The sequence below is a fragment of the Malus sylvestris genome, chromosome 17 (assembly GCF_916048215.2).
Source record: "Malus sylvestris chromosome 17, drMalSylv7.2, whole genome shotgun sequence".
Lineage (NCBI taxonomy): Eukaryota > Viridiplantae > Streptophyta > Magnoliopsida > Rosales > Rosaceae > Malus > Malus sylvestris.
Genome location: NC_062276.1, coordinates 12825715 through 12843021, shown reverse-complemented (window position 1 = coordinate 12843021; position 17307 = coordinate 12825715). Strand labels below are relative to the sequence as shown.

The 17307-nt window shown below is 38.9% G+C and overlaps 3 protein-coding genes across 4 annotated transcripts; all 3 read left to right on the top strand.

The window, feature by feature from the left end:
* The first annotated feature begins 1988 nt into the window (after window positions 1-1988).
* LOC126610279 (actin-related protein 2/3 complex subunit 1A-like) lies at window positions 1989-6919 on the top strand. Of its 2 annotated transcripts, XM_050278292.1 has the most exons (15): window positions 1995-2358; window positions 2902-2987; window positions 3614-3690; window positions 3781-3875; window positions 3983-4052; window positions 4209-4278; window positions 4841-4914; window positions 5015-5057; window positions 5463-5544; window positions 5694-5782; window positions 5870-5955; window positions 6031-6094; window positions 6265-6371; window positions 6526-6584; window positions 6712-6919. In XM_050278292.1, the coding sequence occupies exons 1-15, from the start codon at window positions 2289-2291 to the stop codon at window positions 6774-6776; spliced, it is 1137 nt and encodes a 378-aa protein (XP_050134249.1). In that variant the 5' UTR covers window positions 1995-2288; the 3' UTR covers window positions 6777-6919. The 2 variants fall into 2 exon arrangements, with proteins under 2 accessions (XP_050134250.1, XP_050134249.1); XM_050278293.1 differs by lacking the exon at window positions 6712-6919 and having other exon boundaries at window positions 1989-2358; window positions 6497-6573.
* Window positions 6920-8251: 1332 nt separating this feature from the next.
* Window positions 8252-12906, top strand: LOC126610277 (glutamyl-tRNA(Gln) amidotransferase subunit A, chloroplastic/mitochondrial-like). Its single transcript, XM_050278288.1, has 10 exons — window positions 8252-8938; window positions 9265-9576; window positions 9744-9923; window positions 10042-10136; window positions 10353-10428; window positions 10582-10659; window positions 11364-11457; window positions 11540-11589; window positions 12176-12289; window positions 12459-12906. Exons 1-10 carry the CDS (start codon window positions 8375-8377, stop codon window positions 12549-12551), a joined length of 1656 nt encoding a protein of 551 aa, XP_050134245.1. The 5' UTR covers window positions 8252-8374; the 3' UTR covers window positions 12552-12906.
* A 248-nt stretch (window positions 12907-13154) lies between these two features.
* Window positions 13155-15749, top strand: LOC126610281 (uncharacterized). Its single transcript, XM_050278295.1, has 8 exons — window positions 13155-13322; window positions 13932-14153; window positions 14240-14377; window positions 14565-14643; window positions 14736-14801; window positions 14897-14969; window positions 15224-15280; window positions 15381-15749. Exons 2-8 carry the CDS (start codon window positions 13965-13967, stop codon window positions 15472-15474), a joined length of 696 nt encoding a protein of 231 aa, XP_050134252.1. The 5' UTR covers window positions 13155-13322; window positions 13932-13964; the 3' UTR covers window positions 15475-15749.
* The last annotated feature ends 1558 nt before the right edge of the window (window positions 15750-17307 follow it).

Here is a 17307-nt window from a genome sequence, read left to right as displayed (position 1 = left end):
TGTGAATGAATGTCTTGCGAAAAGCTAAACTATTAATTGGCACCGTGAGTAATGCTTACTGTCTTAATTTCGTGCTTCTCTTTAGGCCTAAGTGCTGCAAGAGAGAGGGAGTGTATTGGAGTTGGTTGATCCAGCCTTGGGTTCAGAATACTCATCGGAAGAGCCCATGGTGATGCTAAACGTTGCTCTCTTGTGCACCAATGCATCTCCCACTCTTAGGCCTACAATGACCCAAGTAGTGACAGTGAGCATGCTTGAAGGCTGAAGGGCGGTTCAAGACCGGCTTTCGGATCCCGGGTTTTCAGCCGTCAATTCCAAGTTCAGGGCCATCGGAAATCACTTCAGGCAATATATCCAAGCTGTACTCAGAGCATGTCAACCAACGGCTCGAAAACTGATACTTCTAGTTCATGCATTGAAGCAGAAGAGAGAGAGCAAATCTCTTAAGAGTTGGATCATTGACTTCGTTTAAATAATATAAGGCCACATCTATTTTTACTAGTGATTTCACTTTCAACTTTGAAGTACTTACTATTCAGTTCACATACACATGGCTGATGGAAGTATTTCGCTACATGCTTTCAACACAAACTGATGTTTTTTTAAGGGTAAATAGCCAGAATGGTCATGAGATTTGCATAACTTATCACTTTGGTCCCTAACATTTCAAATCAATCAAAGTGGTCCCTGTGATTGTTCACCATCCATCATTTTAGTCATTCCATTAAAAACTCCGTTAAGTGTCCCGGAGCTCTTGGTTGGAAGTTTGGGCAATTTTCAAAGCTTTGTAACTCAATCGTTTCTTAACCAAATTCAACCCATAATATATCAACATGAAGATAGGAAAGTGTATAATAAGATTATAACTATTTGGAAGCCCAATGGTTGCCAGAGATGGCCGGAAAATAACCTCAAAGTTTACTGGTCCCAAAAAAAACTGGAAAACTTGCTGGAAACTAGGTAAACTTTAAACGTTCATAACTTCTTCAATACTCAACGAAATCAAGTGATTCAAAAACAAAAATCATACTTCTCGATGAGACAAAGAGAATGGTACATTTTTAGATGGCTAACTCACCGTGGTTTGGCCGGAAAACGGTTCGAAAGTGGCTGTGATTTTCGTTTTTGAACCACTTGATTTCGTTGAGTATTGAAGAAGTTATGAACGTTTAAAGTTTACCCAGTTTCTGACGAGTTTTCTAGTTTTCTCTCGGACCAGTCAACTTTGAGGCTATTTTCCAGCCATCTCTGGCAACCATTGGGTTTCTAAATAGGTATAATCATATTCTACACTTTCCTATTTTCATTTTGATATATTATGGGTCGAATTTAGTTAAGAAACGATTGAGTTACGAAGCTTTGAAAATTGCCCAAACTTCCGGCCAAGAGCTCCGGGACACTTAACGGAGTTTTAACGGAAAAACCAAAATGATGGATGGTGGATAATCTCATGGACAATTTTTATTGATTTGAAATGTTAGGGACCAAAGTGATGAGTTATGCAAATCTCAGTGACCATTTTGACTATTTAACATTTTTTTTATGACGTGATATATATTATGTTGTTAAATTGTTAACATAAATTTTAAATACAAATAAACATCAATTGATTTATACCAAATTAAATTGTTAGCTGTCTAAACATGATAACATGTTACACCAAGAAAATATTATAGTTTATCAATTCCATCATCACTTGATTCACACATCTTCCATTATAAGCAAAGCAATCATGGTCCATTCTTTTATTCATTTATTAATTTTTTGGTGACACTACGAAGAACATCTTATTTATACTTGAGACGTTAATATACCAGTATTTTAGTTTAATAATTCATCATCATGTGATAAACTGAAAACAAGCAACAAATGACGTCTTAAATATAAATACTAAGCATGTCTCTAAATAATTTTCGAACTCTCATTTTCTTCTCCGAAACTATTTTCTCTAGGATTCCATAAATTAAAGCTTACTTTCCTGTTTACGTGAGATTTGAACTCAATTTATATTTATCAAACACGTGCCGAGCACGTGCCTGTAATCTCCATCGCCAATTCCAACAAGAGCGAGAAAGAAGAGAGGAATAAAGCCCTGGATCTGATTTCAAAGCTTTCAGATCTCTACCCAAATTCACACTCAAACAATCACTTTCCTCTTTGTTTCCGTACGATTCACAAATCTTGGATAACAATTGATTGGAACCCAGATTGAATTTTCAGCTGCGGGTTTGGAGTTTGGAGAAAAAGCTTCGATTTTTTCTCTCTGCCGCTGACATAGAATCAAAGAAATGGCGGCGGTGGAAGTTCACAAGTTCGCTCAATGCATTACTTGCCATGCTTGGAGCCGTGATCGCTCCAGTAATGTTTCCCACTCTTTCCTATCCTTCTTCTTATTCTGTTTGGTTGCTCGGAAAATATGGGGTAGACAATAGGAAAACAAGCATTTAGTTTCTTCAAATTGTTTTTTTCTTTCTGCAATTATGTATTTTAATGCTTTTATGTTTGTGGGTCCGTGCTGGGAAATTGGAAAGCTTAGAGCTTGGAAACAATATAGTTCCTGAGCTAATGTGAAGATTTTGGTTCCATTTTTCTATTTGCACTTAGACAAACAGAGGATTGGGGTTAATTATTGTGCTGTGAAGCTTCTATCTTTTCTGCTTATACTATATATGTATATATACACGTACATATACATATAGCTTGCATCTGAAAAGGTAACGTTTTAAAGAACTTTGGTAATCAATGACCCAATGGGTATAATTGTCTAGTTTCTGGGCACTGGAAAATGGGAAATTTTGATGGTGCTTCAGACTGTGATGGTTGTGAGCATAGGTTTTAGCTGTGATCAATGTATTTTTGTATTCGCAGTGTTGTAATTTGATAATTCCGATTTTCTTGCAGTGCTGGCATTTTGTCCGAACAACAATGAAGTTCACATCTATGCTCTGTTGCAAGGCAAGTGGGAGAAGCTGCATGTTCTTCAGAAGGTACTTGTTCAGACTCATGAGATTGCAAACTTAATTGTCTAAATCAGATTGTACTATTATATTTCACTGAAACTGTGATGTGAATTCGAGGAAAGATAACTTCCTGAGAAAGTAGAACTTGCAACTTTTGGGTCGCTGAGTTTTCTAGTGTTACTCAAAGGGAATTAAAAGGTAGAAAAGCACTGGGGGAAACTAAAAAAAGGTATACATTTGTGGGAATTGATACATGGATTCCCTTTCCATTTCTCTTTAAAATTGTTCTTTCAATTCGGATGTGTGGTCTGTTTTGTTCATCCAAGGTTATGTTTGTAAGGACATGGTTCTTGGCATAGAGGACGTTATTTGGGTCCTTAGTGGAAGCATTGTGCCTATTTGGTAATTGCTGACCTTTTTTGTATTTTAACTTTTTCGTTGATGTTTGCTTTCTTAGCTTTGTTGGAAGGATTTATGGTCTACTAACTACCACTTCTCATTGATTGATATATTTCCCTTCATTAATTTTGCAATCATGCAGTCGATGCACTGGTGGTTGATTCATTTTATTATTGCTTATTCACGCTTAGCTTTCTAACAAAGAGAATGCATGCAAATAATAAAGCTTTTTATTGTTTTTCATCATGTCCCAGCATGACCAAATTGTATCTGGGATAGATTGGAGCGCAAGGTCAAACAAAATAGTTACTGCATCTCATGATCGGAATTCGTAAGTACCTTTGTGGTTTGATATATTTTTTAGTTTTGTTTCACTTATTGACGGATTAATTCTGTTTCCTGGGCTATCAAATCTATCTAGCTATGTCTGGAATCTAGAAGGGTCTGAGTGGGTACCAACCCTTGTTATCCTTCGGCTAAATCGCGCTGCACTTTGTGTTAAGTGGAGTCCAAGAGGTATGAAGTGCTTCTTTTCCTGATTGCTAATGTAAAAGTAGAATATCCTTCGGTGTTAAGACTTAAATTGTTAAGCAAATCTAATGCATATGCCTCTCTCTAACCAGAAAATAAGTTTGCTGTTGGAAGTGGGGCAAAAACTGTTTGTATATGCTACTATGAGCAAGAAAATAACTGGTAATTAGCCTGTTACTTGCAGTTCTCTGTTGGGTTTTGTTCAAACTGTAGTGCTTGACTCAATCTGTTGGGTACATTTTAATGAGTAGATTTACCTTCTAATACGCATTGCTGTTTTTCTGGTTAATGGTTGATATTTACATTTTTGTTTTCCAGGTGGGTCAGTAAACTTATCAGAAAAAGGCATGACTCTTCTGTGACAAGTGTTGCGTGGCATCCCAATAATGTGAGTATTTTTCCATTATCACATTTTGTATCTGATTTTTATTCGCTTTGAAAGCAATTTCATGCATATACTTTGAGTTTGACCCTGGCCACCCTGTTCTCCATGAAAGTTATTATTTTCTAAAATACTGGTTCCCACTTCCTGTGCATTGGAGTTTGTGTCATCTGTGTGCACCTGGGGTTGCCTTCCTCCACCCAAAAAGGAGGGAGTTCACAGTTTCATAATTGTCAATGAGTTGTTGATGTTAGTCTTTTATTTAGTCTTGGATATTTTCTGAAGTTGAATGTCTTCTCCTAAGCTAGGAGTTAGGTTTGAAAAACTTAACTGTATTTTGAGAATTCAACTACTTTAATTATGGTTTTCTCATATTGATGTATTTAATTTGATTATCTGCTTAATCAATTTATCTTACTCACTTTTCCTTTATGTGAGTAAACTTTGCCTTTACACCTGCTTTCTGCTGAACTGTTGGCAACCATTTCATTGTCAACGGTTAGTTTTGATGCTGAGTAATTGTCCATTTACCATGATTACGTGTTCACATTTTGCTCATTTGTTACAGATTCTTCTTGCAACAGCATCTACAGATGGAAAATGCCGTATATTTTCCACTTTTATTAAGGTCGTCGACGCAAAGTATGTTACATGTAATTGTAGAACTGTCATTTGTATTTAATTTAATTCTTATGTTAGTTGTCCTATATTATAATCGTAATTGCTCATGAAAATTGCCCAGGGAATCAAGAACAGGCCCATTTGCTGATTCAAAATTTGGAGAGGTGCAATATCTTCCCATATAGAAATGAGTTTCTTGAATGTGTCTATTTATATTCGAATATATAAATATAACAAAAAAATCTCTTCTGGCTGCTACTTGATTTGTTTTTCCTTTTATATAGTTGTTCATAATGGTAAATGTAGAAACGAAGTAATGTTCTAAATATAGAATAAAAAAGTAGCCACTGACCTATAAAAAGTATATATTTCTGTTTTTTGCTTTCCTTCAACTTTATTTCCCATTATAAACATTGTAAATTCATACCTTGTGGTAAATTTTTTAAGTACCCATTATCAGACCATGGTTTGCAGAGGTTACTGAGTGGTATCCATTCACACAATTTTCATTTTGTTTTTCCCTTTTGGGTGGAAGCAAACTTTACTTGGTTTTCTTTCTGGAGAAACAGCAAATTCTTCAGCTTGATCTCTCATTTTCCTGGTCATTTGGCGTGAGGTGGTCACCGAGTGGCAGTACCTTAGCATATGTAGGTCAGACAAATTTCCCTTCTGCATGTTCTTTACAAAGATAAGAAGTTTTTGGCATAGCATATGTTTATAGCTGATTGGCAGTATCTCAAATTGCCAGGTTGGCAGTATCATTCTCCACTAATTGGTTTCCGGGTTGTGGCATTATGCAGGCCATAATTCTATGATTTACTTCGTTGATGATGTGGGACCTTCTCCTTTGGCTCAGAATGTTGCATTCCGTGATTTGCCTCTCCGTGATGTGGGTCAGCATCCACTCTTGTTAACTTTTTGAGACTCTGAATATCTACTCTACATATAATCAACTAACTTATTACTATCTTTTCAGGTGTTATTTCTTTCTGAAAGATTACTTATAGGTGTGGGATTTGATTGCAATCCAATGGTTTTTGCGGCAGATTTACATGGAATATGGTAAATTCCATTTCCTGATGGCTTTATCCTTTGAAAAGGGAATGCAAAGTAATAGCTTTGTTCTTTTCTCTGCAGGCATTTTATCAAATTTCTTGGGGAAAGAAAGACAACATCTTCAGGTCCAAAATATGGTTCACAGGTAAGTACCTGGTTTTCTACGTGCTGTATATGTATGTGTTTATGAACCTGCCAGTGCTGTCATTCTATGGTGGTAAACGTGCCGAATGGGGTGGCAATGGATCTTGCGTTAAAGAGTTGCTCCATGTCAGCTGGAATGGAGTTTTCTTACTTTTTTTTTTGCCCCTACAGTTTTCTGAAGCATTTGGAAAGCTATATGGCCAACAGAAACATGGATTGAACAATGATACAAATGAACATTCAAGATCACGAGGAGGCGTCCATGAGAACTGCATTAAGTACGTCACTGTTGTTTCTCTTTAGTCATTCCTAGGCTAATAGCCCCAATTCCAATTTAAATAATACATAACTGAGAGCAAATTTGGGCCTGTTTTTATATGTCTTATCTATGTTTGGAGTTAAGTTCATGACAAACTTTGCTGGTAACTCTAGTTGTATCGTGCCACTTGGAGAACCAGGGAGTTCTAAAGTAACGCGCTTCAGCACATCAGGTTAGCAAGTCATGTTAAATTTCATTTTCAATCACTTCTTGTGAAATCTTTTTCAATCACTTCTTGTGAAATCTCCTATTTCCCGCCATAATCTACAACCTCAAACCCTAAGACCTTGACATTACAGGATTGGATGGAAAAGTTGTTGTGTGGGATATGGAGAACCAAGCAGATTTATCGGAGTATTTGTGATCTGTCACCAGTCACCATAGGCAGGAAGAATTTCTGTGTAATTGGAAATGTTGTTTGTATATTTCATGTGACAGCAATTGGTAATGTTTCTGTACAATCCTAGTACAAAATAAACTGCAAATCATGGTGATTTTAGTTTTGTATACCTCGTGTATCGCTTCATGTATCGTAACTGCCCCCCTCCCCTCGCCGCGCCAATTTTCTCGTGTACTCAGTGGTGATAAAAAGAATAGTTCTTCCCGTTTGATGTCATCAAGAAAAAAGTGAGTTGTTTATGTTGAAGATTTGAATTGCAGTAGAATCAAAATAGTAATTGAAGTTCTTTAGTGGGACCCGGCTTCTCTGCCCTCCCACTTCCCATACACTTCCATTCCCTGGTCACGGTTAAGTCATGTTAACATTTGATTTTTTTTTATAGAGATAGTAAGACAAAAAGCAATAGTAATATAAAATATGGATGTGGCTTAACCGTGACTGCACAAATAAGAGGGGATGAGAGTGTATGGAAAGTGGGAGGGCAGAGAAGCTAGGTTTAGTGTATGTCTCCATTTGAGTATATACCGGCTTGTGAGATGATTCATGTTTTGTTTCCTGATATTCACGTTTGGGTTGTAACAGGTTATTTTGCCTATCCGACTCTACAAATGTAGGATCATTATCAGGCTATATAATGATCTTACCACTCTAAAATTGTACCTGTCCCCCAACATTGTCCCCCTACCACCGCCATTGTTGCCTCAACCTCCCCACCATCCCCTCCTCCGCCACCGTGCCCCACCATCATCGCCACCTCCACCTACCCGACGTTTTTAGCCAAACAAAATTCTTCACAATATGCCAGATTTCCAAAAGTGGTAACAGTTCAACAGATTTTTTACTATACTTTTTATGGCCTAATTGGATAAATGGTCCCCGTGGTCATAAGGTATTCGGATGATAGCCCTTGTGGTAAAAAAATTCGGATTTAAACCCCTGTGGTCTAAGTCTGTTAGGATTTATGCCCATCTGTTAAATAATGTTGACGTGGCTGACACATATATGCCACGTGGCTGCCAAATGTCTGCCACGTGTAAAAATTCAGGTTTTTTTTAAAAAAAATAAAAAATTATTATTTTGCCACGTGACAGACATTTGGCAGCCACGTGAGCATTATTTAACAGATAGGCATAAATCCTAACAGACTTAGACCACAGAGGTTTAAATCCGAATATTTTTACCACAGGGGCTATCATCTGAATACCTTATGACCACGGGGACCATTTATCCGATTAGGCCTACTTTTTATTTGGGTCAAGGTTATAAAAGACACTAGGTGTTAGTCGGGCGACAGGCTGGAACCTAGGACCTAGGCGGCTAAGCGGGGCTTAGGGCGTACTAGGCGGGGGGCCTCAGTAGGTCTAAGAACTTTTTCATACTTTTCAAGTGTCTAGCCATTAATCGGGACGGTAAACAGCTGTCTAGGCGGAGATTTTTAGATTTGGGTAAACATTTCAAACAGAAGAAAGTAACAGATAAACAGTTGTCAGTTGATCATCTCTTCACCCCCATCAATTTCTCTTTCAACCATTCATCTCACAAATCACAAATCACAAATTACAATGCTATCGACACTCCAAGCACCGCGCTCGCTCTCCCACTTCCGCACAAACCCCACCCTCCTCCTCCGCTACACCTCCCTTAAACCCCTTTCTTCCTTATCCTCACAGCCCGTCACCCACTCCACCATCACAGACCAATCCCCGTCCCCAAACGCACTCCCCCACTCCCAAATCCTCTCCACCCGCCACTCCCTCCTCTCTCGCCACCTCACTGCCACCCAGCTCGCCGACTCCTTCCTCGCCCGCCTCCGCCTCACCGAGCCCCACCTCCGCTCCTTCCTCCACGTCTCCGACTCCGTCCTCGCCCAAGCCCGCGAGCTCGACGAGAAGAATCAGAGGAATGAGGAGTTGGGTCCCTTGGCTGGGGTCCTTGTTGCCGTCAAGGACAATATCTGCACGGCTGAGATGCCCTCCACGGCTGGGTCTCGTGTTCTGGAGGGCTACACGCCGCCGTATGACGCCACTGCCGTCAGGAAGATAAAAGAACTGGGTGGGATTGTGGTGGGGAAAACCAATTTGGATGAGTTTGGCATGGGTAGCACCACTGAAGGCTCAGCGTTTCAGGTTTTTCTCTCGGGGTTCCTTTTGATCAATCTACTATGTGGGTTCTGTGCATTTTTCATTGTTGTCATTAAATTTCGTGGGAATTCATAAAAAGTTTGTACCTTTTGATGCGAGTGAAATTTTAGTTGGATATTAAGGAAGTTAATTGTTGTGTTTCATGGAATTTTTAGAATGTGAGTTACCTTTTGATTGTGGATAGTGAAGCAGCTTGGTTGTTGGTATTAATAAGAGTCAAGGGGAGTGAGGTTGTGGAAATTCGTTTCTTTATGTTTCGCACTCGTAACTGGGGTTGGTTTACTCAGGTGGTGCATCTGTTCATTCATTAGGTGACTGCAAACCCGTGGGACGTGTCTCGGGTGCCAGGAGGGTCATCGGGAGGCTCAGCAGCAGCTGTGTCTGCTAGGCAGTGTATGGTGTCATTGGGGAGTGATACTGGTGGAAGTGTGAGGCAGCCAGCTTCGTTTTGTGGTGTTGTTGGATTGAAGCCTACATATGGGCGTGTCTCAAGATTTGGACTTATGGCGTATGCATCGTCGCTTGATGTCATCGGCTGCTTTGGTTCGTCTGTGGCTGATGCTGGGATTCTTCTCCATGCAATTTCTGGCCATGATAGACTTGATGCAACTAGCAGCAAGCGTGTAAGAAAATTTTCTACATCTTGATTTTATAAGTCATGTAATCTTGTCATAGTGTATCCTGAATGCAAACTCTGAAAATTTTTGGTCTTTTTAGGTGAAGACTAAAGAGTAAGGACTAGTATCACATATTGTTTGCTAGACACATGCATTTAAATTTCTCCTTTCAGGAGGTTCCCAACCTTGAAGCTGAACATGTTTCCATAAGTTCGCTAGATTCTAAACCTCTTAAAGGATTGAGGATTGGGCTGATCCGGGAAACTCTGGATGATGGTGTTGATACTGGAGTAACTTCTGCAGTTCGTAATGCTGCTTTGCATCTTGAAGAATTAGGATGCTCCGTAACCGAGGTCTACCTTCTATCAATATTTTTTCCTTTAATTGCTCGTATCTGTTCCTTCCCTCAATATGTCATGTGTACCCCGTCTTAGGACTTGATTCATATATTCTTGAAACATTAACTTGCAGGTTTCATTACCTTCTTTCTCACTTGGGTTGCCAGCCTATTACATTCTTGCTTCATCTGAGTCGTCTTCAAACTTATCACGTTATGATGGTGTCAGGTAATTAACCCAGAAGTTTTTTCTGATATATAAATAAGTTTTTTCATTTGTATATTTAAATGGGAGAAGAGAAATGATTGGGGTAAGGCTTGTTTAGATCCACTATGAATAAAGATAACAAATTATTAAATGCATTCTTAAAACTCTCTCCAGATGGTATATCAGAATGACGGATATGCTCACATTCATTATTATTTGTTTTTCATCCATATCCAGGTATGGAAACCAAGTTCCTGCTGATGAGTTGAACTCACAATATAAAGATTCCCGAGCCAAGGGTTTTGGTTCTGAGGTACACTATGTATAGGTGGCTGGTTGAAACTTACAACTTTTATGAAGTTTCTATTAGTTGGAACTGCAGTACTCTTGGTCTAGTTTTTAATTTTTGTTTTACAGACTTATAACAGTTAGCGACTTCATTTAAATCTTTTCCTTTTTCTTGCAGGTCAAAAGGAGAATTCTAACGGGAACGTATGCCCTTTCAGCTGGTTATTATGATGCATATTATAAGCGCGCCCAGCAGGTACCATGATGTTGGTGTTAATTTAAAAGATGGACTTTTGGTGGCAGGAGTTTATCCTATTTGTTGTGAATATCGCGTTTAAAAATGGGAAAAACGAACAAAACTTGGAAACCAAAAACAAAATAATCAAGATAAATAACACCAAGAATTTACGTGGTTCGGCAATGTGCCTAAATCCACGGGACAGCAACAACAAACTTTCACAATATCAATAATGAGTACAACGAATAATCTTGCCAAACCTCTTGGATTAGGACTTGACGAAAAACCTTAAAGAATAAGAACAAGATATACAATCTTATTTCTTTTCTTTTCTCTCGCGCATACTTTTGCCCTTACAATATTCTCTCACTCGAACTCCTTGAGTAGTATACAACTTATTGTTTTGCTCCACTTCAAAACTAGTGCAATAGCCCCTTTATATAGACATAATTCTTCAATAAAAAATACTAATCCTAATTGGAATCTAGTTATGGATCCTTCTTCAATTGAGAATTCTAACGGGAAAACCACTCCAATTGGGAAAACAATTTAATTCTCTAAGAACATAATTCCAAATAGACTTAGGACAACTCATCATGGGGTGGCAAAATCCAACACTATTATCTATATTTTGGTTACTTCACTATGTTATGTTCTGAGATGCTTAATCCTATGAATTTAGGGTGTTCAAGATGGCCTTAATGATTCTTTTAGTGTTTTAGGTGAGGACTATAATTCGAAAAAGCTTCAAGGTAGCACTAGATGAACATGACATCCTAATTTCACCTGCGGCTCCATCTGCTGCTTATAAGATTGGTATGCCGGTTTCCACGGATGTATACTTTTCATATGTTTTATGGTATGTCAGTAAGTCACCCATTTACTTGTATTTTTTCAGGTGAAAAGAAAAATGATCCGTTAGCAATGTATGCAGGTGACATAATGACTGTAAGAACTTTCTCACTTTCTCTGAGTGCCCAAAATTTTTAATTTCTGCTCATTATATGCATGCATGGGGTGTATGTTACGTGTGTACTAGGAGTTCTATGATAATTGAGTAATGATGTTGGATACGCATTCATCATTGTAATCTTAGATACTTGCCCACGTACCATGTTGTAATCTGTGAGTAAATTGTTCAGATTTTGTTTCAGAAAAGAAAAAATGTTGTTCTATTATTAGGGTGTGGCGGAGGATAAGGCCTTCATTTCTATAGTTAATCCTCGCATTTTTGGCGCATGCACTTCAACCTGTCCTACATTTCCATTTTGTGCTCTCAATTTTGTTGTCTTTAAAAAGAGTAGATGGTGAAATGTGGTCACCCTTGTTTCTAGAGGTTGTAGTGAGAAATTTAAAGTGGTTTGAGATCTCATTTTGGGGGCATTTGGTGGCACAAGCTGTTGGTTCTTGTTTCTTAAGCTCTACGTTGCACACGTGCTTGTCCTACTTTAAAACTTTTATCGTCTGTCATGTAGTTTCCACTCATAAGATGACTAAATGACCTCTAACCTGTTCTGCTTGATTCTGTATGCAGGTCAATGTTAACTTGGCAGGTCTACCTGCACTGGTTTTGCCATGTGGATTTGTTGAAGGGGGGTCTGCAGGCCTTCCTGTTGGTCTTCAAATGATCGGTGCAGCATTTGACGAGGTATTGCCTTTCTACCTACCTACTACATTGTGACACGTTGATTTCTATCAGGAATTAGTACTTGACACTGAACACTGAATGGAGAGTCGCTGAATTAACGAAAACTATATGACTTTAGAGTAGAGTATCTGATTGCTGATACAAGATTTTTCTGGTGTCGATTTTGCAGGGAAAGTTGCTTAAAGTGGGTCATATATTTGAGCAGACTTTGCAGAATTGCAATTTTGTTCCTCCATTGATAGCAGATGAGGTCACATCCTAGCTAATCCCGGGATCGATGTCGATCTGCTCAACTGAAAGTGGTTTTTGAAACATGTAATCGATTATTTAGAATTGATCAGAGCGTGACTTGTAACAAGGTTGCAACTTTTGCAATGCCAACATGGGGGCTGGCTGATTGAATTAACACACATATTTGATCGAATTAACTTGATAAATATCCCGTTATTCTGTCAAAAAAGTATTGTGTATGTTAGCGTGTAAACTCCGTTCTCGAATGCTTTCCCTAACCTCAAATGTTCTAGGTTAGTCGATCACATGATTCTCCTACAACACATGTACTTTCGATTTTATTTAATACAACGATGGTAAGGGGCGGGGAGATTTCTGCCAAATAATGCCATGGCCCGGCCGTAATTGCTATTGAATTCATTATCTAAGTGAGTTCAGTTTGAAGCCGTCCATTTATAAGTGAACGAAGAATGCAACTAGACTATAATATCATTTAGTAAACAAATGTTACGTAATAAAATGAGGATTTGGTGAGTTCCAACTTCCGGGACAAAATTGTGGAGCCCTGCCAGCTAAACTTGGCACGGGCCGCGCACGTTAGCACAAGTTACGCTTTATTACAAAGGATCACCAAAAGGGAAAGCGGATCTCTTCCTACATATAACGAACGCAGAAACGCAAGCCCGGTGCATATTAGCACACACAAAAATAAATTTAATTTAATAAATATGTTTTTATTCAATTAAAATTAATCCTGTAATTCGCCTCCGTCTAACGACCTCCTTCCGTCGCCGATCACTCGGTGAGTCCCTCTCAAACCAATTTATTTCTCATTATCTTCTTTTGTTTTGGAAATATTGGGTATGTTCGGATTGAGCTATGGATTTTAGTTGATGATTTTATTTTTTTTATTTTTTTATTTTTTTGCCAAATCGTTGATGAATTTGAGTTAGTTGGTTTATTTTTTTAATTTATTTTCCAATTTGAATTAAATTAATAGCTAAAGGTTTGATCTTGGACTGATTCTGTTTTGTTTCTGTAATTCATTGGATAATTTTTTATTTATTTTTATTATGGATTGTTGAGAAACCTGAGAGGGATTTATGGATTCAGCTGAATCCAATTAGTCGTCAAAGTTGTATGAGTTAAACGTTGATCATCTAGGATGATGATGATAAAGTTCTAAAGTATTGAATTTGTATATTTGATGATGGTAAATGATAGAGTCGGCCATAAGAAAATATGGGTTTAACTTATAATTTCCAGGATTTCGAGCAACACCCTTTTCGGGTTGCTCGAAATCCTGGAAATTCAGTTTAGTTGAGTTCTATTTGTTTAATGCAGAATACTAACTACTTAAAGTATTTACGATGACGCAAATTTGATTTTTTGCTTAATGTATTGATCTTAGGGAGACTACCGGGTTAGAAAGTGACTGGGCAACATGGATGAGGATTATTCAAGTGATGAAGGGCAAGCAGTAGCACCATCTTTGGTTGATCTGTGCATTAACACGGCAATAGACAATTTGAGGCGCCTTGGAGATGTTGGTGAAACCGATTCTCATCTGCTCAAGAGAATCCTACCACATTGTACAGTGGACCAGTTGATGCATGTAGAGAAGAGTACCAAAGTAAGTTGATCCACATTATTCTTATTTGAATGTTTTTGTGATCCTTTGGTACAAGTTGTGAAATGTTTTTTAATTAATTCTTGTAGGGTAGAGATTTGACTCCAATTACCGATAAGTTGTGGAAGAAATTCTACGAAAAGGAGTTTGGTACTACAAGGGTGAATGAGGTGATTGAAAGGATGAAGCAAAAGAAAGTCGCGTTCAGATGGAGTCAATTGTATGAGGTGTGTTTCCTACTCTCCTCATGCTATCTGACCAAATTTGTTTTCTTTTAGTTTCCGTAGTCAAATCCCATTAGTTTAACGTATAGCGTAATTTTTGGTGCTTGATGCAGTATTTCTGGATCTGGTTTATGTTTGTTTCTTATAAGGCAAAAAGGATAAACAATTAATTGTGGGTGATTACATGCAGGCAAAATTGAAGGAAGTTGATATGGCTGAAAATTTAATAGGTGACAAGTTGAAGAGTCGATATCAAGAGGCAAATGCTCGTAAGTTTACCTCCTTAGCATGTTCTAGCAAACTGAGCAACAGCATACTCATTTCTACGTGATTAACCTTACTGACCATCCAAATTTTGTAGGAAAACAAAGTCGGCAAGTTCAAATTTGCACAAAGGTTCCACCATCAAGCAATAAAAGAAGCTGGGGTAAAATTTTCTGTTCTCTTATAGACTATCTAAGACTAATACATTATTAAATAGGATGCACAACTAACCGTTGTATTTCTGATAATTCTTTGTAGGCAATGGGCCTGGCTACAATGTTACTGGAAAGAGCAACTTGATGAAGAAAGCGAAACTCGATTTTCTGAAAAGGTAATGATGTATTTTAGAATGATGCCTGGTATGGCGTGTCGGATGCACCTTGGTCTTGTGAACAGACATTATCCCCTCAAGTTTTCCTTTTACTTTGTTGTTCCAATTTTCTTATATCATATTAAGCGGATCATTAAGTGGTTTGATACTTATCTCGGAGCCTTTGTTCAAAAATGTTGGGTTCTTGATTAGTCTTGTCAAGATAGACTTTCGAGATATTAACATCTTTCTCCCCCTCCCTTTCTTTTGAGCAGTAATGAGGTGAAAAATCTTGCAGCTATGAAGAGAAATGCACTCCAGAAGAGTTACAGGTAAACTTTTGGATAAATTGTATGTTCTCTTCCTGTAGTTAACAAAACCATGTATAGACTCGCTTCCCGCCCTTATCATATAATTACCTCGTATATACAGTGCTCCTCCCATGAAGAGGCCAGCTGCGTTTTCTGGGAATGCTTCAGCTTCAAGTTCTAAACAAATCAAGCCCCCAAAGCGCCTTCCTTTCTGAATATTGCCCTGTGAGGACAAGGGTGTCAGATGGAATGCTCGGTTGAGTCCTGCAACTCATTGTCCCCTGAAGCGTGACACGATTTCTAAGAAACCATGGTGGGTTCAATCTCCTTAGCCTTGGGCGTTTCAGTTGTCGTCATTTCAATTGTATCAATCAATAAGAATCATTTTTGTTTTTCATTTCTTCGATTTTCTTTCGATCATCATCCATTGTAGTAATATTTCACATCAGTGATACCCGATAATGTTATTGCGCCTTCATTTTCCCTTGAAGATGTGTATTTTACTTCTATTCTTTTCATCTCCAACTCTCATATCGGTAGTGTGGAGCCAAAAATAATCACAAGGCGACACGTGAATTTTTAGACAGAAGAGGACAAAAATACCCTTGAGGTACAACGGGATTCCTACACGTGAGCAGTGGGCAATCATCCTTCAACCAAATCAAAAGTGCCCAAAATAGGTAACAAATTCAAAGTTATTTCATCAATCCTCATCCTATATTTTCCACAAGGTAATTATTTCATAACCTTCAAAACATCCCATATAAATTACATAACCCCCAAAATATTTATTCCAAAAATGTGTTGATTAACCAATTAATGGATTAATTGCCAAATTAATCCATTAAATCACACATTAAACCATAAGTTACACCCTATCCCTATAAATAGGCTGCCATTTTCACCAAAAGATGATTCCAACACACTTGCAAAATTCCCAATACTCTCCAAACATTTTTCTCTCTAAATTCTAACTTTGGCATCGGAGGTTCTTCAGCCAAAGCCTCCCCCCCCATTCATTGTGGGCGCGTGAGGCTCTTGGCCTTGACCCTAAAGTGTTAATTGTTTTGTAAGTGCAATTTTGTCCAAGATCAAGGAGGAAGAAATTTGCATCCACAAATTGGTGCTTTCATTGAGAGTTGAGATCCATAATCGTAGAAGACTCTCGCATAAAAAGGTTTTTCTTTATTTTCTAGACCATTTGAATATTTTTCATACGTTCTTATTATTAGAATTTTTTATTTGCAAAGGTTCTTTGATAAAATGTATAAGAAAAATATAATGGCTAGAAATTTAGAAAATTCCACAAATGAAAATTCTAATACTCAAGAAATGGGACCGCGACGATCCACGAGGCTAAATGTGGTCATAGGTGGAGTGGTACCACCACTACGAGGTTCCACCATGGCCCAAGCCATGTCATCCAAGCTTGCACGAGCCCGAGCTCAAGCCTCGCATTCGCATGTATCACGCACTGAGCAGCCTGTTCCCGCCGAGCAGCCCACTCTTATGGCCCAACCTGTTCCCGCCGAGCAACCTACTCCCACAGCCCAGCCTGCTCTCGTGGCCCAGCTTGCTCCCGACGAGTAGTTTGCTCCCGTGGCCCAGCCTGCTCCCGACAAGCAGCCCACTCCCGTGGCCCAGCCTACTCCCGCCGAGTAGCCCACTATCGCGACCTAGCCTGCTTTTGTGGCCCAGCCTGCTCTCGCGGCCCAGTCTGCTCCCGTGGCTTTCTAAGCAGCCTAAGTCAGCCCAAGACTATCTCAACCATCTGAACCTACCATCGAGCCGGGGGCATTCTCACCATATTTTTTCGTGGATTTGACATTTCCCAACTCAAATCTCGCGCCCGGAGTCTACCACCCTTCCACTGCCCAAAGAGGCACATTCCTTTCAAACTCTTCCAATCCAAGTGGCGAACAACACTTGTCTCGACAAGTCATAGAGTTGATGAGCGCCCTTGCACAGCAGACGACCTTGGTGAACCAACTCTTGCAGCGCACCGAGATGCAACATGCCCTAGACGAGGTGTCCCGAAATAGGACAAG